This window comes from Mizuhopecten yessoensis, unplaced genomic scaffold, assembly GCF_002113885.1.
Source record: "Mizuhopecten yessoensis strain PY_sf001 unplaced genomic scaffold, ASM211388v2 scaffold3717, whole genome shotgun sequence".
In the NCBI taxonomy this organism is placed as follows: Eukaryota; Metazoa; Mollusca; class Bivalvia; order Pectinida; family Pectinidae; genus Mizuhopecten; species Mizuhopecten yessoensis.
Genome location: NW_018405184.1, coordinates 275,178 through 300,809, shown reverse-complemented (window position 1 = coordinate 300,809; position 25,632 = coordinate 275,178). Strand labels below are relative to the sequence as shown.

Genomic DNA, 25,632 nt, shown 5'->3' with positions numbered 1-25,632 from the left:
TGGCGATAACAAACTTCAACGGCCAAAGTTAAGATGTCTCCTGTTGTCATTCTTTTCTAACCAAGCCGAAAATGAAATATATATAACTCAGAACCAAGCCAAGAGGTGCCGACATTTAGTTATGCTGTTGTCTGATCCAGGCAATTCATTTGCAGAAAATATGGAGAACTTCGGTACAGTATCTTACTGACCTAACATCAATGGCCAAGCATGCAGCTTTTATGATTTTGGTTATTCAGAAGTAGTAGTTTTAAGGTTTTTTCTACCCGTGCAACTATGAAAGGAGGCCAAGACCATGTATTTGACTATAGTTTGTAGTCATTCATCCCAACATCTCACTAACTGGCTATGCATCTTGGTTATTCACAAGAAGTGGTATAAATGATTTGACACGATTGACACAAGTGACTTTAAAAGTTGATCAAGGTCATTCATTTGATGACATTTGATAACGATTTACCTTAGCCTTTTTCTTGCTAAGTATCATCACCCTGTGACTCCGGAAGGACTGAAAACGCCGCACAAACGACTGAAATGATCTTCTAGCAAATATCTCGTTTTGTAAGACCGATATTAACAAGAATAAAAAAATCGACTGAAATGTAGTTTTTCTGATTTTATAGGAAAAAAGACAATCTAAAACTAAACTGTGGCACAGTTAAATATCAAAATGATATGACATATCGCATTATCGATAACATCGAAACTGTAACTTCCATCATCATCGGCATTCTTCTCAGTGAACAGCAGAAGGAACCTGCAATGTAAAATAACACTGGTTAGGTTTGCGTTATCTAGACTGTCCACATAAATCATCAAAAGTGTAGTATCACTGCCCAACAACTTATAGAGTAATAGTGATAATGTTGTTGGGCTCGGATAGCTCAAACCCACACCTCTGCCTTACACCCTAAATAATGATTTAGTGACTTCGTTATCCCCTTAGCCATTTCACTTCATATTCAGTCTCCGTACACAAGGCAGAAGATGTATCATCATTTTTCTGTGATATGGGTTGTTTTTGCATGTGCAATACTACTAGCTGTACATAGGCCATATTCCGGACCCGTATCCGCCAGCTAGCACCATGTCCGCCCGACACGCGTCATATCTGTTTTGCTACCGGTTCAACACATTTAAGAAAAAACGATGACTAATTTCACTCTATTTGTTTTATATTATTCCAGGTAGTATTTATATTGCAGTTAAGTATTTATAGTGTGAAATATAGGATGAAAAGGTTGTGATATATGACACTTTCTGTATCCTAACCCATATCAACAGCCATCGGGCCTAAGGCCCCTCGGGCTGATATAGAGGTATTCTTTTTCTTCTACTTTGGTTTACAGCAATCCATCCATCAACATGTTGATGAAACTTTGCCGGCATGCGTGGCCTATATAGACGATTACAAAAAAGGAATGTGGCTGGAAGAACAGTTATTTTACAATAAAGCCTTTTGTTACCATTAGCTGTGATATTGTCTATGTGTTTGTTCCCTTTAAGATTCGACTGTATGGTAAGTTCAAGATACTTTGCGGAAGTAACAGATGCAAGTGTGTGGTTATGGCGGGGGGAGTTGTGTTGTAAAGGGTTCTTTTTTGGTAGTGACAGAGACAACAGTACACTTGTCTGGGTGGGAGGCCATCAACCAGTCCTTCTCCCATCGTGCAGCCCATCAAGGTCCGTTTATAATTTGTCACTTTTGGTTCTTTTTTGCTATTCCGTCTTTGCGTATTCATGGTATTGCCGAGTAATCTTCTGTCGTGAGCAAGTATTGATTGTTACGTCATTGGTTTGAATGAGAAAATTACGTCGTTTTCTCAAAAATAGATTATTTTACTCTCACAAACAAATGACGTCACAATCAATACCTGCTCACAAGAGCAGACAACTCTGCAATACGCAGAGACGGAATAGGATAGATAGTTGGGGAGACCATTGAGGTAGACCAAAAACAAGACCGAACCGAGCACTGTACCTTGCAGTACAACTGGGGTGACCGGGACTATACTGCCTGTATACGGTTTGGGAGAAATGCAAATATCCAGTTGAGAGTTTTGCCTTTAATGTCGTATATAAAAGACGTTGCTATAGGACGTTGTCAAAAGCTTTTGCACAGTCCATGATTATGAGGTCTGTTTGAGTCTGTTATTTGAGTGTTATTGTTATTTGTTGTATGACATTCCTGGATGAAAGGAAATAGTGACGAGGTCTTACAAGATGGGTTTTTTACCAGATGGTTTATGAGATGTTTAGTGACAACATGCTCCATTAACTTGCATCTTTGATTGGTCTGTAATTAACTACAAAGTAGTTAGTGATTTTGTGAATATCTGATTAAGGTGTAGTGATAGTGGGTTTAACTATTGGAAGGGGTGGCTTTCTCCTTCATCTGGGATTGAGGTAAAGACGGACTGAAATTGTTTGTGAAGGATGTTAGCTTTATCGGTGGTATTAGCTATAGGTTGATATGAAGCAGGATATGTAAATGGCGATATGGTGACCTCTAAAATCGCTGTCCGTGTTATGGGTTGTTTTGCATGGGCGACACTGTTAGCTGTACATATGCTATTCAAAACAATCCTGTATCCGCCAGGCATGCGCCATATCCGTTTAATTTCCGGTTCAACAAAAATACCACATTTATACTCGATTATTGTGTTAATGCTTACACTTTTGAAGTTGCAAGAAACTATAAACAACTGGTTGTATATGGTTAAAAGGTTATAACATTATACTTTATATATTTTTTCTGCATTAATCCTCGGCCAAGCACTTGACACTTACCTAGCAAGGGTAACCATTTTGGAAAATGTGGCGCTGTTAAATCACTACTGTATGGGGTCAATGATGTAAATGAAATAGCGACCCCGGATAGACCATGTGATCGGTTACATACCTAGCGTGGGACTGGATACCAGAGGTCGATCTGACGCTGAATGCACAGAGGAAACAGACTCAACTGCTCTTCCTCAAACTTCTGACAGGACCTTCTCGTCCAGTAAAGTTCGTCCTGAGGCAGCTCCTTGGTCAGAATTGTGGACACTTCCAAACCGCAGTTGAAGAGCATCATGGCGTTAGAGCGCTCGGAGAAATTTGCTTCGTCCCTTTCACGAGGACCTGACGGATGCCATTTCGATCTTCTCAGGACCTGGCACGGAGCGGTTCCACAGTAACCACAAAGGGGACGACCTGTATGCAAAACGTTTTCGAAAAATGATTTGCTATAGGGAAGATGAAATATCAACAAATAATGACCTGCCAAAAGTCTTTCGCTTTATTTCTTTTTCTCTTACCCTAGACAGGTGTATCCGCACTTTTACCGGTGTGAAATTTCCTTGTCTCACCCTAGGGTTGTGACGGGGGGTTCCCCTATTCATAACAATGGCATGACCTCACTTCAACAATACAATGACGTCACGTCAACAATCCGCCAACGTCACGTCAACCCTGAATTTAGCATGTAACGTTATCGTTACATTGTGTATATGATACACAATGGGAGAACAGACTAAGAGAAAAAGAATCATTCATCCCCTTGTAGGTGAGATAGGGGAATCTCCACCCTCGGGAAAAGATTCTTAAGTTGCCAAACACTCGGCAAAGCCTCGTGTTTGGCAACTTAAGAATCTTCCCCTCGGGTTGAGATTAATAGAATCATTCACCCCCTTGTGGGTAAGATAGGGGAATCTCCACCCTCGGGAAAAGATTCTTAAGTTGCCAAACACTCGGCAAAGCCTCGTGTTTGGCAACTTAAGAATCTTCCCCTCGGGTTGAGATTAATAGAATCATTCACCCCCTTGTGGGTAAGATAGGGGAATCTCCACCCTCGGGAAAAGATTCTTAAGTTGCCAAACACTCGGCNAAAAATATCGATGGGTGTTCTTACAAACGAAATTAGCACCCGGGCTCACTTGAGATATTTATAGAACGCTCTGAAGTCGCCAATCAGCGTCTCCGGTTTTTGCGAATGTCGGGACCCAAAACGGATCAAGGCTTAAATTTTGCAGTATTGTATGCTTTAAATGAATAAAATAAATGTCAGCATATTAACATTTTATGGTGACCTTTATAATTTATATGACAAACAGTTTTTCGATAGTGTTAATTTATTCATTTAGTCCAAAACCGAGTGCATAGTCGTCGCACGCGATATTTTATAAAAACGTAATCAAAACATTGACATTTGAGTTTGAATTATGTTTTCTTGCACTATTTGAACTTAAAAACTAATTATCTGTAGACAAAAAATGGTTCATGGCTAACTTTTCTAAGACTACCTCATTGTTATAACTGATTTGTTGACACATTTATTTATTTTAATATAAGTATTTTTGCAAAAGGTTATCCGATTTGTGTACCGATCCGGTTTGAGTACTGCCACCTTAAACTCAGATTCTGTGCTCACTGCTTTTTAATTCCCGTGATCAATTCATAAAAAATCACATTTTGTTAATATTTCTTTAAGAATGTTGGAATGACTAAAAGCACAAGAAAGTCGGCTTGAGCACAAAAGCCATGCTTGAGCATGAGAACGGTTACATGAATTAATACGGGGCCTGATTTCGTTTTTCGTCGAAATGTGGTACTCCATACTTCTATTAGTAATATCGATACAATTAAGTTTGTCAATTTTATTGAGAAATCATCTTTTTCTCCAAAAACATGTGACTGCTGACGTCATTCACATAGGCACAATGTTAAATCTTGTAGTATATGAATTATTTTGGCGAAATACTCAAATAGTCCAAGGAACTTACGATTTTTCCATTCTTGCGCCTTTGAAACCATGCTTGACCACTTCTTTGTAAGAGTGTTTCCAATCCATGACATATGGACCACCAGCAGGGTCAGAAGCTTACTGAAAAGGGTGCATAGTGCATCGTTCCCAATTTGCTACAACACAAAATGGATATCAAGGTACATGTTTTATTTCTAAACATTTTCTTCACGTTCGAAAGTGTGAATTTTAGAAGGATTATGCGTCACAACCAGTAAGTGTTCTTTTGTTTGTGTAAATATAACGCTTAACACGGTATTTGTCTGATGAAAGTGACAGAGTAGGAACCGTATAGGCTACTTGACATAGTAACGTCACACATAAACACTTACTGGTTGTGATACATAACCTTCAATGTTACTTCAGATTCACAGTTGTTATACGCCAGTGTACATTTTTTTTAAGAAAAGGAAAAAATTGTAGATGTCTGCATACTTACACATGCCACGTCTAAATGAGTTGGACACACTTTCTCTATTTCTGACGCGGTGAAAAAATGGACGACCCTCTGGGCGTATCCGTGCACGGGCTCCACACTAGATAATTTTGATAAAGAGAAAATACAAAATGTAAAATTTGATCTCAAAATGGAAGAAACGAAAGCGTCTTCAGCTTCGTCGGTCACACAATCATGGCCAAATCAAAGTAATTATATAATGTTGCGTCCTCAAAGTGAAAACCGGGATAAGTGACAACGAAACTACAAGACACTCGTATGAGACGATGTTGGTGCCCATAATCTCCATCAACGTTAACCTGCACCACTCGACACGCTGTGTTGTAAGTTTGTTCATCAGCCGTTGACAGTTTATCAACAAAATCTTTACTCTGCTAGAATCTAGTCTTTTCATTAAAAATCAGACAATATTTAACCTTTCGATGGCTCTACTTTTCCGTTGACATTAAAACAGCTAAGGAATATAATGGAAATACCGCCTTACTTGCATTCTAGCTTTGTCAGCAATGCGGTATAACCCGGGACCCGTACGCGTTCAGCAAGTAACGACGTCGGGCGTGGTCAGTACCTGTACATATAATATTGTACATGTAGCAGCTGGATGGGTGACCGCTCGCAGGAAAGGTGCATTGATTCCCCAGGCAAAACCTCGGAGGAGATTAGTGTAACAGCCTAGGAATTTGAGGGCAAAACTTACTGACAAGCTAGCTTTTCCAGCGATGCGGAATACCAGGGAACCCGCTCACTAGTTGTCAGTAGCTGGATGGGTGACCGTCCGCACGTTGTACAGTAAGTATATAGGAATCCAACTTCAAAAAAGTGCAATTTCAATAAATATTAAAGAAAAATGTGAACTTACCATGTAAGGTCCTTGTATGCAGTGGGACCCAGGCGCATTGCACTCAGCATTACCAGAAACATTAGGAATGACTTAAGTCCCATTGTCAGTGGTAATCCTAATTTCTCAATACAAAATGCGAGCCCATACACGGCGCCATGTTAAAAATGGCGAACAGCGACTAATTAACCACAAGCCATTATAAACAAAACACAGTCCCCTAAAATAGGGAGAGGCAGATCGTGCCCACCTTGTTGATTGCCAAGCAGCTTAGCAACGATTTCTCGACGTGACGTCACACATGGTATTACGTAACAATACACCAACTGTCTAGACTGGGTTACCTGCCTTAGTACCTATTCTCATCGCTAGGCTGTACTCTTTGATACAATTTCATTTTTGGATCGAACCCTAGCTGTCAGAAAATAGAAAAAATGTATACGACAGACAATCAGACTTTCCTGCTTTTCATTGATTTTAACTGTGTGATCGTTTCTCATTAGACTGATGTAAGGGCGTAAACCTGTATGATATATTGAGCTTGTGAAACGGACATCTATGCAGGGAGCCAGCAGGGAGCCGAACCAGGTCCATCGCCATGAATGTATTTCAGCCACAAGGGAGTCGAACCCAGGGTCATCGCCATGAAGTACTTCAGTAGGGAGTCGAACCCAGGGCCATCGCCACGAAGTACTTCAGCAGGGAGTCGAACCAAGGACCATCGTCATTAAGTACTTCAGTAGGGAGTCGAACTCAGGGCCATCGCCATGAAGGTATTTCAGCCGCAAGGTAGTCGAACCCAGGACCATCGACATGAAGTACTTCAGTAGGGAGTCGAACCCAGGACCATCGCCACGAAGTACTTAAGTAGGGAGTCGAACCCAGGGACATCGCCATACGTAATTCAGTAGGGAGCCGAACCCAAGGCCATCACCAAGAGGTGTTCTAGCTAGTAGTCGAACCCTTTTACGCTAGCAATACCAATCAAAAGACCGTCGTTTCGTTTCTAGATCATTACGTCAACCATTGTCAACGTCATTATCTACAAACGCGAAACTGTGTTGGCGCAAAATGAAATGCTAAAAACTGATTTTGTAAATGATGAAATAAGTTTCCGAACCAGCCCAAAACAATGTATCTAACTTGTTACATGTACAAAAGAAATTTGAAAATGATAATGTTTGTAGGAAATCGCTCTTCCCACTTAGTTACAAATACATACCAATAATATGGTAACAAGGTTACCGCGGGCGGTATATAATACGCCCGCCACACATTGAATGAGCAGTTGTTTGTATGATTGAAATATATGAAGTATTTGTGAGTAATTGATATTAAAAGAGAAATCATTCAACATAACTGGTAGATCAATGAGTGCAATACAACATCATGGAACGCATGCATCGCATTAATGAAACCAAGGGGAATAACTCCAATAATTACGGTCGGATAATGGCGGTTATCGAACTTGTCCGAGGTTTCATGGTAATTAACCTTGTTGTGAAGTTNCGAAACTGGGGTCAATGCTAAAAAGGCGGAAATAAAGAAAATCGGACCAAATCTACTAACATGTTGAAAACCCGCGGTTTAGTTACTCGAATCGTTTTATGTCAGAAGCAAATAAAATGTTAACGTTGTATCCAAGCCGAACTGGCAGATGAGAAATTAAGTTAAAACTTCAAGAGAAATACGGGCCTTCAGTGACATCTAAATGATCGGGATGGCATTTTTACCGAAACTTGATATAAACCCATAAAACATGTAAATTGACGCTGAATTCACCAGTTAAGGCTCAAATATAGCTGTAACAAATTTTCAGGTTCATGCGAAACTTATCTGCTGCGCCAAATGCGATACTGGGTCCTTGATTGGGTGCCGTATCACTTGTGGACGTGAACACTGCTGTACGACCTCAATGTAGTAGTTTCATACTCGTGCTAGAAAACCTACAATGGAATAGATGATGAACCGGATTGTGGACGGGCTCATTGCTATTCCATCAGTGATGTTCAATCTTATAGCAACATCAGAAGCCACTTGCACAGACATACGGAAAATAAATCCGTCTAGAATTCCCCTTTTCTTGCTGAATGTGCCACCTATAAGCTTCGACTCATAAATTTCAATCTTTGAATTGGAAGAGTTAGCATGTGTCTTCCGGGGTAAATGAGTTAAACAATGGGTAAGGTCGGTCCATGCGCTTGCTATGATGGCTGATTAAGACCATATTTTTGTTTGTCGCGACACCGTTTCACATCCTTGAACGCACCTTGCAATGGCAATAAATCGCCGTTTTATTTTCTTAAAATAAAGCGGCATGTATTCGCCTCCAGTTCTTTCAGCTTGCAGCTATTGGCAAAATTAATAAAATTAAAGTATAAACCTACTTAACAGCAGCGCCTGTAGACAATATGGAATAATATATTTTAACAGACATGCGAGTGTACGTGTAGGTTGGCCGTATCGTTTTCAAGTCGAAATAAAAATGTGAAATCCCTTAGATAGCAGGTCCAAGGTTATTAAAATTGTAATTTTAAACTTCTAACATGAATTGAAATAATTGAGCGCTCTTATCCAACATTGTATCATGTTAGAATCAGATATCACTCTTCCGAGTGCGGTGTTACATTTGGAAGTTGTTTTCAAGCACTTGGATTATGTTGTGCAAAAGGGACATAACTCCCATAAAATAGCAACTTCAGATTGTGGTGGTATCTGTGGAGTTCACGAAATCCCGATGACAAATTTGCCAAAAAAAAGGGTAATTGGCGCAACTCGGCGCAACTGCCATAAAAAATTGCAGGAACCAAAGTGGGCGCAGGTGCTCAACTTCTGGTTGTGGTGACTACATAAAAAAAACTTTATGAAATTAAAGTGAAAACTGTAATTGTCTGGAAAAGATTTCATCTTCAGAGAGAAGGATAGTCAGTCAACCTTATTCCTGTATGAACCACAACTTCGTTGTAGACGTCATAATATGAATTGTAAAACGAAAGTAGCATGGACTCTCTTCTTATCCACCATTGAGAGTCCCAGATGAACAGGTATCAACAGACAACAGACACAGATATTAATATATATATAAAATTTATAGTGACGTCACAGATTAGTGTAGATGTATCGCAGCAGCAGGTAATGATAGGTAACAGTAACAATCCAGGGGGAGTAAAACAGCAAGATCCCTTATATACAAAATAGGCAGAAAGTTATAGTGAAAAAATACATTCATGTTCAAATTCAAATGGTATATTACTTGAAAAGGTATTTTTCATTTTTTTTTTCTGTTGGTGAAATAGTCTATCATACTCAAAGATTTTTAGATGATTGTTTTAAATATCTTTTTTAAATTTTTGAATGAAAATTTCGTATCATTAAAATATGCTTTATACTATTTTCATTGTTTTTTTTATTAATGAGTTAAGTTCAATAGGTCAATAATGTGAGTATGTTGTACAGTTGTACATGTGAAAACTTTTTTTTAAAATTGCACTAACCATATACACATATTATTATATTGTCAAAACAAAATTACCAATAAACTCATATACTATACCAACATAGAACTCAACACATATATTATATGACCTACAAACTACAAAAGCAAAACAATTATTATATATAATGAGATTTCTTATATCTATCAATCAACTACAATTTATAAATGTATACACTGTAATACAATGTAACGGCCAGATGAATTAAGTGACCGTTCCATAAGCAATAAGATATATACTATATTTGGCTATATGACCTGATATCCCTTACAAAGCACTAAAAACCAGAACACTGAATAATATCAAAGAATTTAAAAAATAACCAGCATGGATTGTAGAAACAATCCATTGTATGAATTAGAACTGAAATGTTTATTGTGATGTAACAATTAACATAATGATGGGATAATCAGAAGCATGTTTAAATCACAAGAAAGTTATGTCGGGGCAGAACAAAAACCTCAGCTACCATTAGACATCCAAACATTGTAATAGGTCCCAAACAGTTTGTAATATTCCAGGTTCATGTGTACAATAAAAGAAACAACAAAAATTGATATCAAAACAAAATAAAAATAGAAATGTGAAAACAGTTAACATCCATAACAATAAAAATATTTGATCTATAAACAACCAATAGTTTTCCTAGTCAAAGCACATTAGTTATTTCTACCGGGAAACAAGAGGGAAATATGGGTACAATAAAATTATCGTCCCAATACAAAGGTAATTTATGAAAGCTGAACTTAAAATTTAATGCAAACTAGAACCAATAACAAATTATACAAAGAAATGTACATGTATCTATCCGTGCTCTGAATTAGTGGACTTTTCATAGCGACTTTTGAAAAACAAAGAAATATCAAATCTAAAGAATGAGTATTTAGATAGAGTAAGGTCAATATTATACTGCAATCGATTTCTTGCATTCTAATTTGTTCAACAAAACAAAACACACTGAAGCTCAACTTATTACCATCATAAAATATTTTTTCATGCATGAAAAAAACCTGTACACTCTAAAGTTACATTAAAAGAAGAATTCCTGAAGCAATGTTTATTTTTAGCATGCAATTATATTAATGATCACAATCCCACATGTTGATAAAATAACCCAAATATTAACAAAGATACACTTTAATAATCTCAGCATAGAAAAATACACTTTCAATTCTCCAGGAATAGCACTAAACATATTTTCGTTGATGGCAAATCAAATATGCAAAAAATATCTTTCAAAATAATTCCTTTGCTCCAATTAGAATATCTTTAACAATGGACATTAAGCATATTCAGCACATTCTGATATGTGTAGATTTTATAATAAGAAACAAGGAGGACTTGCTGTGCAACAAAAAGGCATTACAGTTTGTATATCACATTGTCCACCGAAAGGTGGAAGATTTTTAAGGCCATTGCTGAAATGTAGTTCGTCAAAACTTCAATACACAAAACATTAATATTGTACCCAAACATTTTAAATGTTAATGAAAATAAAGTTTATCGTTCACCAACAAAGAAAGAGATTTTAGAAATATTCGATTTTATCGCCCGTTCTGACGTTAAAGAAAGCATCCAGGTCCTTTGTGTAAAAACATTGGATAAAAAGTAGTATTTCGCAAGCTTCAATATTAGTCAGAACTTGCTGTTGTATGACATACACCTGTTAATAGAAGTCTACTTCTACGTAAATACATGTATATATAGATGTGTGGTAATATAATAACAAATATCCTGTGTACGATCCCCAACATAATATACAACATGATGTTCTGAGTGACATGTGCTATTATATACACAGTAGTTTCTGATATGTGCTATGGACTTGTAACAGTGTAAACTGACAGACACACAAAAGCCATCAAGACCTAAGTGCACGGACACAGACAAAAAACATTTTAGAGAATAAAGTATTTTTTTTAAAATTGAGAATAGGTAAGCATTTTTTCTTAAACATTCGTATGGCTTCCAAGTTAATAAATTAAATTATTTAAGTATCTTCTACAGACAAAAGCTGTTAATCACGAGGATATGTGGTCATTTATATGAGAGACAGTCTGTACTGAGACCAGACACTAGATATCTTCCTATTAGTCCGTATTTCGTGAGGAACATTGTCCATATAATCACATATAACTTGTAATTTCATTAATATACCATCTATGATGGAAGGTAAATTCTTTGTTTTAAAAAATATACCAGCAAGCAACGCATTTCATGCAGCTTTTCTTTCCCTTTATAAAACGAAATGTCAAATATATTAAAGTGATAAAAAATATCACATCCTGCAATCGTTGCACTTTACAAATAATAAGATTGTTTCAAAACAGATAATATTTTAAAGCTAATTAGTTCTTTACATACATTGTAGCATAATGTACATGTATGGTATTATTAAAGATATAAATATTCACAATCAAAGATTAATAGTTATTTGTTATCTGGTATATATTCCTTCTTTTGCTATCTCCATTAAATGATTTTTAAGCTTGGGGATACAAAATAAAAAGATTTGTTCTCTTATTTAAACAACAAATAGCCTGTTTTAAACCCCAATAATATATCTCAAACATTTAAAATTCCAACAATATATCTCAATTTTTTAAGCAGTTGCTATCACATCCTCTTCAAAAAATAATTGCAACGGATGGATTCAACATTTGCATGAATTGTTATAGTGAATTTATTGCTTTGCGAATTCATATCCAAAGACAACATCAAAAATAATAGGCAATGTAAACACAAAAGTGACAGGATTTGTGTAATAAAAGGCAAGTTACATATAAAATTGTTATTAAACGACAAATGTCTTGGATCCTGGGCTATATATTAGATTCTCAATGGACAGTGTTTCACAGGATGACTGTTTAAACATCGGAGCACAGTGAGTAAGGCTTGCCCTCAAAGTCTTCAGGTCTAACATCAAACCTAAAAGAAGAAGAGGAACTCTTTGAATACTTTAACAGTGCCTTTCTTCATTATACATTGATATACAGTATTAGTTACTACTATACAACATCAGGACCACACTAAGAGGCGAAACTAGTCGGCCAATAAATATAAGTACCAACTTACTGGTGACACTTGAGCATGTTGTGATTAATTCTTCCTGTTTATACTATACAACTTCATACTTTTTATACCATAAGAGTTACTAGAGAGCAGTTTCTCAATTATTTGGTGGGAATCACAGGGACCTGAGGATTTAAGACACCACAGATTTCATTGGTTGCTAAAATTAACTGACGAATGAAACAGGAGCATGCATCTCCCTATAACATTATAACAGAAAAAATGCTCAACTTCCCATCCTTTAAATCTATAGCGCTGACCTTGATGCACTTGACCTTTTTACAAACTTTCATGAAAAACTGTCTGTCTAAAAGAACCTATAACACATACTGCCTTAACACTTACCACTCTGTTGTAAACTTAGTCAGATCCAGATTGGCAAGGGATATCTCGAGTGTTCCCATCGTCTTTTTGTTCCCAGAGAACATTGATGTGTCATTTCGTACTGTAATGTCCAATGTTTTCTGTTTGACCTCATCTTGTTTAACTTCAAACTCGAATCTAAAACAAAAGAAATATAATGAAATCTTTCCAAGCAACATTTGCTGATCATGAGAAAAACATTATGGTAGCAGAGTACAGTAGAAATGGCTTGATCCTTGAAATAAAGGGCATGTCTCAGATAAACATGGATTGTGGATACACACCTATTATATATATATATTTATAAACTACAGTTTGAATACATTCTTTTTAAAAGAATGATTGTTATTTCAAAAAGTGATTTCCCCAGTTGGGACTTGTGAAAACCATGGTTACCACATCAAAAAAAGCCAAAAATTGCAAAAAAAAATCATTTTTAACACAAAATTTGACCCACGCAAGTATTTTTTTCTTAAAACCTGTCTTAAATCAAATACAGCCTACTCGGTAACAGAAATACTAACGTTTTAGCATAGGTCATACCGGTGGATTTTTCACAATATTTACACATGTGCCGAGTACAAAAATAGACTACATGAAAAGCTAGCTTTTGTTGCGTAGACACAGATTTGTAAATGGACAAAAATGNAAAATATTTTGATACATGTAATATTACAGGGGTTATTCATTGTACAAAANAATTTATTTTTTGTTTTTAAATGAAAAGCCCGCATAGTCCACTTGATCATGTTTATGCCAATTTTAGCGCTGATTTAAAACAAAATTGATACATGTAATATTACAGGGGTTATTCATTGTACAAAAATATCACCCATGGCCACCGTACGCTACTGTACACTGCTACCTATGAAATCTGTCATTCAATAAGCCATTCAGATTGATATGTCTTGCCTATGAAATCTATCATTTAATAAGCCGTTCAGAATGATATGTCTCGCCTATGCCCCACTTAGACCATCAATGCACGTATCACAAAAACTAACTTAAACGCAAAAGCTTAATGTTGCTGGAGATGTTGACAAAGTCGATGGACCATGAAAGGTAGGCAGCATCCAGCATTGGAGGCATGGGTTGAGATGTACTACCTAAGATGTATCTTTCAGTAAAACTAACTTAAACGCAAAAACTTAATGTTGACACTGCCGTCGCTGGAAAATCAACACCTTAGTCTCGCTTCCACCTCTTGGCAGCGAGACAAACACTAAGGTTTGAATAAGCACTACATCTTGCTTTGTTATCTATCTTAAGGTAATTTTCCAGTGATAGGTACACAATGAAAAATTCCTCTAAAACTTTAGAACATGTTCAGCTATTTGAACCATGAACGAAAGTGAAGAAACAACTAAATGTTGACAATCAATAAGACGTAAATATAAATATGAGAATGAGAGCTGCCCTGGGCAGCTAATCCCCCCCCNTTTTAATGTGTGAATATATAAATACATGTAATTTGTATTTGAGAGGGGGTTCTTAAGTCAATACTCATGGAGTGGAAAATAGATCAATGTTGTCCTTTGCATCCCACCAACTTTAAAATTGGTGTGATCATCCCTACAAGCAAAACCATGCAAAATTCTATTTTTAGCAATGGTGACCTTGACTCTGTGCCCTTTTGGCCTTAAACCTAGTTTTTACCTGACCCATAGGGATAATAGATGTTATAAAAGTATGGACACAACATTTGAAAAGTTTCATTGAAAGTAAAATTCTAGTATTTTATGTTCCTTTATTATTATTTATCATTAGTCAATATACTATGTGTACATACGTTTCATCAAAGACTGGGTTGAGGCTATCTTTGACGGTCTTGGTCTTGTGTTTTGCAGATTTGTCTGGGAGAAGGTACATCTTCACGTAAGGGTCGGCTAAATGGTCATCATCGCAGGCGATCAAGTGTCTACAAAGGAATGTTTTGAATGATACAATTAAATAGCCTACCTCTGAGCCAGATCAAGTTATCTCAGCTAAGGTTTCAGATTCTGTAGCATCCCAACGTAGGCTTGCACCTCAGTCAGGATATGTTGCAGAATTTTAGCCCTCACCTATCATAGTCTGATCTCACTCAGTAACATGTGATTGATTTTCTCATTAGTTCAAAATTTCATGAGAGTTTTAAATTATTCTGACTGGGGCCTATATGTAAAATGGTCTTTGCACTACTACAGCTGCATTAGAATTATAAATTCAATGATGATACCAGATTCACTCATATTTTTCCAGCAAAATTCTTTTAATTAACATCAACTATGACCAAACATTTTTTCATATTGGAAAATTAATAATATTGATACATTCAATAATAGTACACATAAACATATGATATTTTTTTACCCTGGCATTAAATGTTCTTTTTTAAAGCAGGCCTGGATACCAAAACATGTACTGATTATGACACATGTGTCCCACTTACCAGTAAATGTAAGAAGGGAAACAACTCTGGAATACTTACACACATTTGTGGATGACCACCACCAACTGGCTCCTCTGAACGCTATACCTGATGGTCAGGTTCATTCTACCATGATCGTGTGCTCCCTTTGGGTTAGGTCTGAGATATCAAGAACAACTGTATTTATTCATAACTTACAAATGCTTCATGCCCTTTGGTCTCAAAGATTATCAATGTTGACAACTTTCACTGGATCCATGCCAAAACACAGGAAATCAGAAAAGTGAAAATATTAAGCTATGTTGGTTAAATAGATCATACAAGTTTTATATCTGACACCCATCTGAAAGGTAATATCACAAATTCATGTTTGTTACAGATGCCTTTGTTACTACAATATTCAAAAAAAATGTTAACCTGCCATAGAGAATTTTTCGGCATTATAAAGGGGTTTGGTGATGTATCTAGGGAGACACATGCTGACTAAAGAGGACCTTGAAGTATGTGTGCATTACTCATTTACCCCTGAAGCCACATTTGAAATCTTCCAATTCAAAAGCTGGAATAGTTCTTTATGAGAATTTCAGGGGTGAATGAATTAAGTGAGGTGTGTCATGTCAAGGTTTCACTGTAATGAAGATTCCTGTGCATATTATGTACATTCCCGAAAGTTTTATATTCAGGTATGTTTCTTAATGTTTTTGGCTATTCCGGTACATTATAAGATCATTCAACATTTAAAACTTATTTCTTGATAAAAGCTAAATTTCATTGTGAATATCATAGAGTTTAATATCATATAAACTGTGAAAGTTTATACAAGAATTATGATTCTATGACTCAGATGTAATAGCACATTGAATTTACCACACAAATATCTATTTTGAACCAATCGATAGGAATATTGCTCAGATGGATGGTTTCATATAATCCACAGTAAACCATCATTATTCCTATGTAATGTCGACCAAGTTTTGCCTGTGTCAACTGATGAAGTTTTTATCAGTCTTCTTAGTTGTGGCACGGAAACAGAAAAAAAAGAAATACAACAATGGTACGTTACAACATGATCACTGATATTGAGAGCTCTACAAGACCGATAATATTACAGAAACCTTTAATGTGCTTTGTTAGCTTTTTCCAGAAAGGTTTTCTTTTTAACTGCATACAATCTTATTTGATTATATAAAACATCTGTAACAAAACATGATTTTTTTTCCTTATATTTTAGAATCAACAATGAAAACTAAACATTTGGTGGGGAAAAAAAATATGATAAAAAATCTATCATTAGTTATGGTAAGTAAACTAACAACAAGCAGAATGAATAAGTATTAAATACACTGGACAAACCATTAGAACATTAAAAACATTTTCAAGTATTTATTTTAGGCCAAAAATACGCAACTTAAATGAGTTTGGGTTAAAAAATACAGTTTGTCTTTAGTATTATAGACAATTTTAGAACCAAATTCAATTAATAAAACTAATATTTCATGTTTTGGTTTCAATAGAAGGGGCACTCTCATTTACTGCACATAAACCAGCAGTTGGGACCAACTGCCTTGGACCGGTTCAGGACTTAAGGGTAATACAATCTAACTGAAAGTGATTGCATGTGAGTGCTGTGATGCCTTGAGTTGCTGGGTACAAAAGTTTCTAGCTCTGCTGTCGGGCAATTTCCTACAGTTGACCGATTCAGCTCCTGTTAGGAATGCAGAAGTAACTGGGATTCACTGGCGTGGAAAGGCCCAGTAAGAAATGTGCAGCAAATGAAAGCCCACAACCTTTTTAGAACCAATTCTTTTATGATTTGGCAATGTAAAACAATCATTTACAGCTAATTAGATTTCAATTGTGAAGTTCTTGCATGCTAGATATACTTTCTGGTTTTGTCACCTAGAGAAAGACACTACTAATAAAAGTTGAAAGGTCTATTTGTAAGAACTACCCATCTCAACAATACTGTTGTATTGATCGACTGATTATATCTGTATTTTTCTGTGTATCCTAGTAATTCAGGAAAAACTACTCTACATGATTGGTCTACTTACTCGTAAGTGTAAATCACAATTAATGTCACTCAACAGAGATGCTTTATCATATACAGGGACCAATCTAAACCAAATTTGTGATCATTTCTGGGTTAATTTCCCCTGGAGAAAAATTCTCCCAATAATCTTTTAAAATCCCAATCAGAGCTGGAAAATTTGCCCATTTAAATGACACAAACTGAACATTTTCCTGGTTTTGTTAATGTTCATATTCTATGCATTTAAAACTTTTGTAAAAATCACTTAACTGAAAAAGGTAAAGTCATATACAGTCAGGAAAGATTGATTTCATGTCTAATTGTACATGTTTTAAAAATTCTGAATTTTATGTGGTGAAAATCTGCATTAGAAATGCTCAAAGATTCTCTTAATCATAAAGAATGGTGAATTCTTAAAAGCACAGATTGGTCCCTAGGGTGTTTCATTTATTTTCACACTTTTACTGAATTTCAAGCATTTTGATCCAAATGAATGATCTGTTCAAACTGATTCTGCATCACAAAGCTTACTCATTGGTGACACATTTTTAGAAATCTCATTCAAATTGAAAAAAATATAGTCATGCATATGTGATATACCAAGTTGGTGAGGTTTTTCATGTTACAAGTGATTTACAACTTAGAGAAACCTTTCAGTAATTAACTAATAATCAATTATTGATTTCTGCTGAACAGAAAACTGAGGGAATCGGACAGATGCGAGTGCAACACATAGGTACATGTAGGTGCTTAATGTTTTACCTTCGGTATAGACTAGACCTTAACCTGTCAACAAATGTAGACATCTGTTATTTCTATACAAGATTTACACCAGTGAATTTGCAAACATATGACTCATAATAATTAAACCAATTTCAAACAGTATTTTTTTCCCCAAAATGACATATAAAGATTAAAAACTTTCTAAAAAAAGGGGATTTGTTTTTAATTGTTTCAATTTTTCAAAATCATCTATTTTATGGCATATTTTGATTATTTTCATTGTTCAATGTAAGAAATGACAATAATCTAATGCAGCAGAAATGGTATAAAATTAAATCTGAATTTAAAATGCATTTTTCATACAGAAATACACAGATGCAATCTAACCACAACCAGTCACACACTGATTGATGAGTGAACCGTGTATGGTAATATGTCTGGTGACCATGACTTACGCTGCAGGAGTAGGCGAAGTAGCCTTCCTGTGTCTCAGTTCTGTGTCTGTCTTCTGTTGAGGTGTGCCTGTCTTAGCTGGAGGGATGGACTGGACTGACGAAACAGTCTCAGCAACAATCTGTTTACCCGTGTCTTTGGCAGCAGTAGGAGTGGTTGCTTTAGCGGGAGCAGCCTTCTGGTCCTTGGGGGCAGCTGCTTGGGTTGAGGCTGCTGGGGCAGCTGCAGCAGTAGCGCCATCTACAGAGGTTCCGTCCTTTGTTGCTTTACTTGGTGTAATGATCTGCTCAGGTTCTGTAGATTCTTTTGACTTCTCTGTTGTTAGGGCCTACAATATCATCATAATATAATATACAAAATGTGTTTAAGTATGAATTATACTGTATCAACTCAAGCAGGACATGTTTAACAAATTATGCTTTAAATTTTAGAATTTTTTTTTCTTTGAGCTCATCTTAAAAACAAGGCATTCCATGCTATAGAACCCTAGGGAAACTTTGAACTCTTCTTGTGGCCCAATTTAAGATCAAAGGGATTTGATGAGGATACTACAAATTGCATATTCTTATCTCTTGAAGATTTTTTTTTTTAAATTTCCCATTTTGAGTCGAACACCTCAGTTTCCGTGTGTGGTAGGGCACATGCAATGAGGAAACCTTAATCCATGACCTATGACCTTACCCTCAGTGCAAGCCTCATGTGGACCTGGCTGCTTGGCCCAGAGTTCTTGAGACTAAAGTATTGGTCGAGTGTCATATCAGGAGCCCGGAGAACAGACTTGAGGGGCAAGTTCATGTCACCAAGGGGTTTACCGGTTTTCTTGTCCATGACCTGAAATAATTTTAAGTAAATTTTCTTATCAAATATTCATTTTTGAAACATATTTAAACTATTCCAAATATTATCATGTAAGAAATAATTTCTGAAAAAAACATAGATCTTATACAATACGAACACTACCAAGTTACTTCCCTTTGCCATAGTTTTAGCATGTTTAAAAAATGATATCTGCTCGATGACCTCAATGTATAATCCTAGGAAATATCATTTTAGGCATTAGCTTGAAAATCACAACTACAACTTGAAACATGCTGGCACTTCACAACATTGTCATTTCAAGCTAGCATTCATAACAAAACTGAATTCCTACAAATTGCATGTTCTGTCAAAACCTATTCAAATCTGATGTACCTTGTTTTAAGCCATAGGACACTGAACAGATTTCAGTCTTCTCTGTCCTATACAATACTTCCAAGCTTAGTAGATAGTGCAAGTCAGTGGGTAGCAGTTTAATAAGGGGAGGTAATCTTCTAAATCTTGGTTGTTATTTTACCTGTATGTCTATGACTTGGATGTTAGGGTCGTGGACAAGGTAGCGATAGTTCTCCTCCCAGATAGGGCTGTCTGTGTTCAATTTGACCGCACTCTCCTCTTTCATCTGACCTACACTAACGATGCAGTATGAACTTGGCTCAGCCATCTGCTTCTTCCCACGCTACAAGTAAAACAAATTGGTGATTATTAGCATGAATAATCTACAGCATGTATAGCCTATTAATTTCATTCATATGGAATCACTTCATAGTGCATAATAGTCCTGTAATACACAGTTTATATCAGTTGACATTCATGTTGTCATTTATAAGTTAACACATTTTTTTTAATTTAAATTACTAAATTTACCATAAAATTGTACAACACACTGCTAAAAGCCACTGAATTATATATACCACACATATATAAACATTTGCAGAAAAATAACTTGATAATGTTTATGTTTTACATAATTAAAGAATCTGATTCTTCTTAACATTTCCTTCATACTGATGTCATCCAATGTAAGCTTGCTATCAGGGCAGTGGCAGATCTAGATCTATCCTATCCTCTACACCTGCATATAAGGTTTTTGAGTAGGTGGGTATGTAGTGATCCATCCTATCCTCTACACCTGCATATAAGGTTTTTGAGTAGGTGGGTATGTAGTGGCTATCAGCTAGATAGTTGAATACCTATACGGAATAGCATGCCAGTCTATTTATCAACGAATAACAGATGAACTACAGTGAATTCTGACAGAGTCATACAGCATAAATTACACATAAGATACATGTCCCTCTATCCTAGTACATGTATATGTATACATACTTTAGTAGATCAGTGATAAATGTCTGAAGGTAGACTTTAACTCTCTTACAGCATTATTACTGATAATGAGGTTTTTCTAGATCTATAAATACAATCTTACAAATATGAAAACCATATTCAAAATATTCCCTCCTATGAAATCCATGTGAGAATTATCCCCCTGTCATTGGGATATAGAGGGTTCCCTGTAGTGTACAGGTATTGGGGATATGGAAATTCTATTCTATCCTTGATCTCTGGTGGAGAATTTGTGGTCTGAATCCTTTGGATTTATTTTGTTTGTGTTTTATGTTCTATTAACAGCTATGGTCATTTAAGGATGTTGCAGGTTTTGGTGGTGGAGGAAAGCCTGAGTCCGGGAGAGAACCCACCAACCTACGGCTAATACCTCAGGCGACTGCCCCACGTAGGTCTCAAACCCACAACCCAGCAGTGGAGGGCTAGTGGTAGCAGAATGTCAGACGCCTTAACCACTTGGCCACCGCGGCCCCTGAATCCTTTGGAGGAAATTTTCGATTCTCGATTCATTCTACATCAACGTCTGTCATGGGATATTTCTATCATACATCTCTATAAAGCGTAAGGGAAATTACATAGAATTTTTACAACCATTAACACTTTCCAGTAAGATTGAATAGTTCACATTCTGTATAGAGTAGCATAATTCTAGAAACAGATATGTTTGTTTTTATACTTATGACACAATTCATTACCTAAACATAACATGCATATAATTTGAGAAAAAAAAAAATCATATAATCATTATCATAATAAACAAACGATAACTGACCTACTGGAAGTACAGTGATAAAATGTTATCACTTTAACTGTTGTAAGACATGAGCTATGGGCAGTTGCATACACATACATGAGCCTGTCATTGAACTGTTCTGTCTTTGCGTATTGCAGAGTTATCTTCTCTTGGGAACAGGTATTGATTGTTACGTCATTGGTTTGTGTGAGAAAATTACGTCGTTTTCTCAAAAATTGATGAAGTTACTCTCACAAACAAGTGTCGAAACAATCAATACCTGCTCCCAAGAGAAGATAACTCTGTAATATGCAAAGACGGAATAGTTCAATGATGATCTTTCCAAACAAATCAATAGCCTAGCATTTTTAGGGGCTCATCATTGTCATCTTCATTTTGTTATAAAAAGTAAGGTAACGCTTGTCATTCATGTATCATCAGACATTCATAGCCAGGGCTTTCTCTATACTGTTGAACATACACATGGTAGAATAATACATTTACATAGTCATAAATTACAACTGTACAAAAACATTTTTCAACAAGTTCAGCTTATCAGTTGCAAATCAATTTAAATTTCACTTCTGACACAACAAAAATGTACTTTCCATGGAAATCAAAACACTTACTGCAATAGATCAAAACAGTGTTCATTAGGACTGATATGATATAAGGCTAGCTATATGATATGTACAGTGAAACCGTATCAATTGACACTCTGAGAATTCACAAACTGTATATACTACTGAAATTGAGGCTTTCTAAGTTTGAAACAAACTAAAGAACACTACTTTCCTGATTAAGAGGATTTTTTGTTCAAATTTAAGACTGGTCGATAGTTTAAAGTCAAGAAAGATTCTCAAGATGTTGTGAAACAGGGAATTCAACAGAGAAACAGGTTCAATTTAGTGAGTTGTGTTTAAACAATTCTGTATAAAGAAGGAAATTCTGCGACCCAAGTTTGCAGAAGTTTGTGAACTACAGCAATAGTACCCATGTTCCAGATACCGTATATATCATAAAAATCACCAGCACAGCATTCGTGTAAATAGGTTTTCACTGGCAACACAGCATATGTAACACCTCCGGCAAACCAATCATATTAGCGTGGTGGTAGCTTGCTAATTAAAATATTTCTCATAAAAACATCAGATAAAAATACACACTTGTGAATGGTGGGTTTCTAAAAATCTTTTAAAATCCATACTTACCCAGGTATGTTTTATTGAAAAATATATACTTTAACAATATTTAATTTCAGTTAAACTTGATTAAACTTAAATCTACACAATATGCAGCGAAGAATAATTTTGTGAATCTATATTTTTAAAATCTTAAAAATACTCTAAAAATGTAGATATAATGCTAATTTTCATATTTCATTTGCTACTGCACATTTCAAGGTCACAATTTTTTTCCTTAACAATTCTTTTAATAGTCTCCCTAATTTATTGCCAACCACTTTATATTGCCAAACTTTTTTCTGAACTAATTGTGGCAGTATAACAAGGTTTTATTGATATTACAATAACTGCATTAACATCTTTAGTTAACCTTTTTAGAAAATGTTCAGATCAAAAGATGTAAAGATAAAGTAACTAGATCAAGACTAATAGTATCTAACCCTGAATATCTAACTTCCTCATTCTGACCTCTACATTGCAGAAGGTGGTGTAAATATATTTGAGTTATTAGTTGGAATAAATAAAAAAAACTATGTGTGAAAAATATTGTGTGAAAAATACTGTTTAAGGAAAACTCAGGAAAAAAGGAATGCAGTTCTAGTTAGATAATAAAAGAACACGATTTCACCTTGAGAGATCCCTGGAAACAATACAATAACACATGTAATTATATATAGAAATAAACTGGACTTTGATCCTAGTACTATATCTACTTCCAATGTAAGGTGGTGAACATGACTTCCTGAAAAATGACTTTGGTTAAAAGACATGAACACTTCAACATGCTTTCATAAACAATACATAAACTGGTTCCTGGAAAACTTCATAATTTAAAATTCTAACAACATTTTTTTGTGTACCTGTACATCTTTTTACAAGTTCAAGTTTCAAAGACTGCTCTAATTGATAAAACACATTTATGCGATGTACCTGCATTATATAGTATATAAAACTATGATATAAAAAATAATGCACTACATAGCCAGTGGTTAAAATAGTTGTGTTCTATTAGGCAGTAATAAGTCTGAGTGAGGATGGGCAATATGTACAGGATAAGTACACAACTGGGAATATCTCATAACTACTACACATGAAGCATTTAGGGAAAAGTCTCAAATCCCTGTAATTGTTATAAATCCATTAATTAATTATCAGAAACAATGTAAAGAAAAAAGCATTTACAAGTCAAATGTAGAAGAAAAACAAATAGATCACCATCTGGACTACACAGGTAGCCGTTTCATTGGTTAACAACGCATGTACAGAATGACAGGGCTCTTATTTCTCAAACTCTATGAAGTGTATTTCTAATCCAAATCTAGAACATCTAACCAGGTTTTTACACACTATTCGGTACCATTGGATTAAATTATCAACTACTGTGAAGCCATAAATTGTGTCTCCCTGTAATGTATGATCAGAAGTTAGAGGACTTTGAGACTAGGAAGACTTGAACTTCATTATCAATACAGAGTAAAAATGATATAATGTCTTAAAATGAAATTCTATGTAGCTGCTACAGATTGTCCAGGAGAATGCACTGTCTTGGTTGCTGATTCAATAGTATGTACTTCTTTAAGCATAAATCAAAATCTGACTAAAATAAATTAACCAAATTGATGAAAACACTCGCAACAGGTTACACTGCACCTGCTAATTTCCACTCTTGTATTAATTTTTATAATTAAGACGGGTTTCAGTGATAAAGAAAAAATGCAAAGTACCTGAACAAGAAATATCTTTAAAAGACAACAGGGAGAAGAGGTATAGTTACCCTTAATTTTTTAAGAGTGACTGATTCCGAAAAGGTTTCATATTTGTAAACACAGAGGAGATTATCTCCCCTTAACCACTTCGTACACCATTTTCCTAGACATCTATGAGAAAATTAGTGATGCCACATATATTTCAAAGATACCAGTATTTGTTGATTTAATCAATGTCATTTCAAACTGCAAAAACAAAACACCAGCAATTTTTCAATGCACTGTAATCATTGATAAATTTCATGCAATTCAAACAATATTTCAAAAACATTTTTAAGATCATGCTTGAAGAAAACTGGAACCATTAACAAAAATAAATAGAAGGGATTTTTTTGTTACCCAGACTAAGAATCAATAAACAGAATCATAAAATACACCTTTCCAAGTTATACACTGATGAAAGACCATTAAAAAATAGTTTTAGATTTCTCAACAGGAATACAAATATTTCCGGGTGCAACCTGTAGGATCTAGAATGAAGTACTGGCAAGTTTTAGCCAAACATAACTATCTCATAAATAACTCCAATCCAACTGGTGTCACAACTGGATGCATTCACGTTTACCTTAAACAGTCCAAAACTGTTCCCATGTTGGTACTAGAATTAGTAAAATAGTTAATTAACAAATTTAAATTCTGTGATAAATCATTCAAGATGTTAAATGTTCCCCAGTCTAATATTGATTAACTAATATTCTTCTTCTCGAAATCCCCCAAAACAATTTATAAAAGTATTTTAAGCCTTTGGGGCTACAATGACAAACATCCTCAAAAGGAAAAATATCAGATAAAGATCTAGAGCAAGGACATTTTTTTGTTCATCAGTCTTAAAGTTAAACAAGAGGCCCATGGGCCTAACGGTCACCTGATATATTTATACAGAGAGTTGATTTTGTTTTTAACATGAACAGAAATATTATTCAAAGTGACAAAAAACAATAAAACCACCTTACTCAATATCTAGCATACAGATTTCAGACTAAAAAGGATTTGAAACTAGCACCTCTGATTCTTAACAAGGAAAATGAAGAAATTTTAGCACACTGACTCCTTTGAGCCCCACCCTACAGCCCTTGGGGGTAGGGCTGGCTCAAAATTTTCAAAGTATCAAACTGTCAATTCAAGGTTATAATTCCAATCAAGTTATTAACATGTAATATT

General features: G+C 35.5%; 2 protein-coding genes across 8 annotated transcripts in view; both read right to left on the bottom strand.

The window, feature by feature from the left end:
- Nucleotides 1-603: 603 nt before the first annotated feature.
- LOC110447961 lies at nt 604-6,362 on the bottom strand. The gene is made up of 5 exons (XM_021493963.1): nt 6,100-6,362; nt 5,223-5,319; nt 4,764-4,899; nt 2,903-3,195; nt 604-757 (listed from the first exon to the last, which is right to left on the bottom strand). The coding sequence occupies exons 1-4, from the start codon at nt 6,180-6,182 to the stop codon at nt 2,903-2,905; spliced, it is 609 nt and encodes a 202-aa protein (XP_021349638.1). The 5' UTR covers nt 6,183-6,362; the 3' UTR covers nt 604-757.
- Nucleotides 6,363-9,148: 2,786 nt separating this feature from the next.
- Nucleotides 9,149-25,632, bottom strand: part of LOC110447981 (extended synaptotagmin-2-like) — a 42,511-nt gene continuing 26,027 nt past the window's right edge. For 4 of the 7 annotated variants that reach the window (XM_021493987.1, XM_021493988.1, XM_021493989.1 and 1 more), the window contains 8 exons: nt 25,037-25,069; nt 19,959-20,120; nt 19,307-19,456; nt 18,628-18,953; nt 15,478-15,576; nt 14,797-14,925; nt 12,990-13,145; nt 9,149-12,500 (listed from right to left, as the gene is read on the bottom strand). In XM_021493987.1, coding sequence (XP_021349662.1) covers nt 12,440-12,500; nt 12,990-13,145; nt 14,797-14,925; nt 15,478-15,576; nt 18,628-18,953; nt 19,307-19,456; nt 19,959-20,120; nt 25,037-25,069 — 1,116 coding nt within the window. In that variant the 3' untranslated portion in view covers nt 9,149-12,439. Of the gene's footprint in view, nt 12,501-12,989; nt 13,146-14,796; nt 14,926-15,477; nt 15,577-18,627; nt 18,954-19,306; nt 19,457-19,958; nt 20,121-23,333; nt 23,346-25,036; nt 25,070-25,632 lie in introns of all 7 variants that reach the window. The other 3 variants (XM_021493992.1, XM_021493993.1, XM_021493990.1) reach the window with 2 other exon arrangements.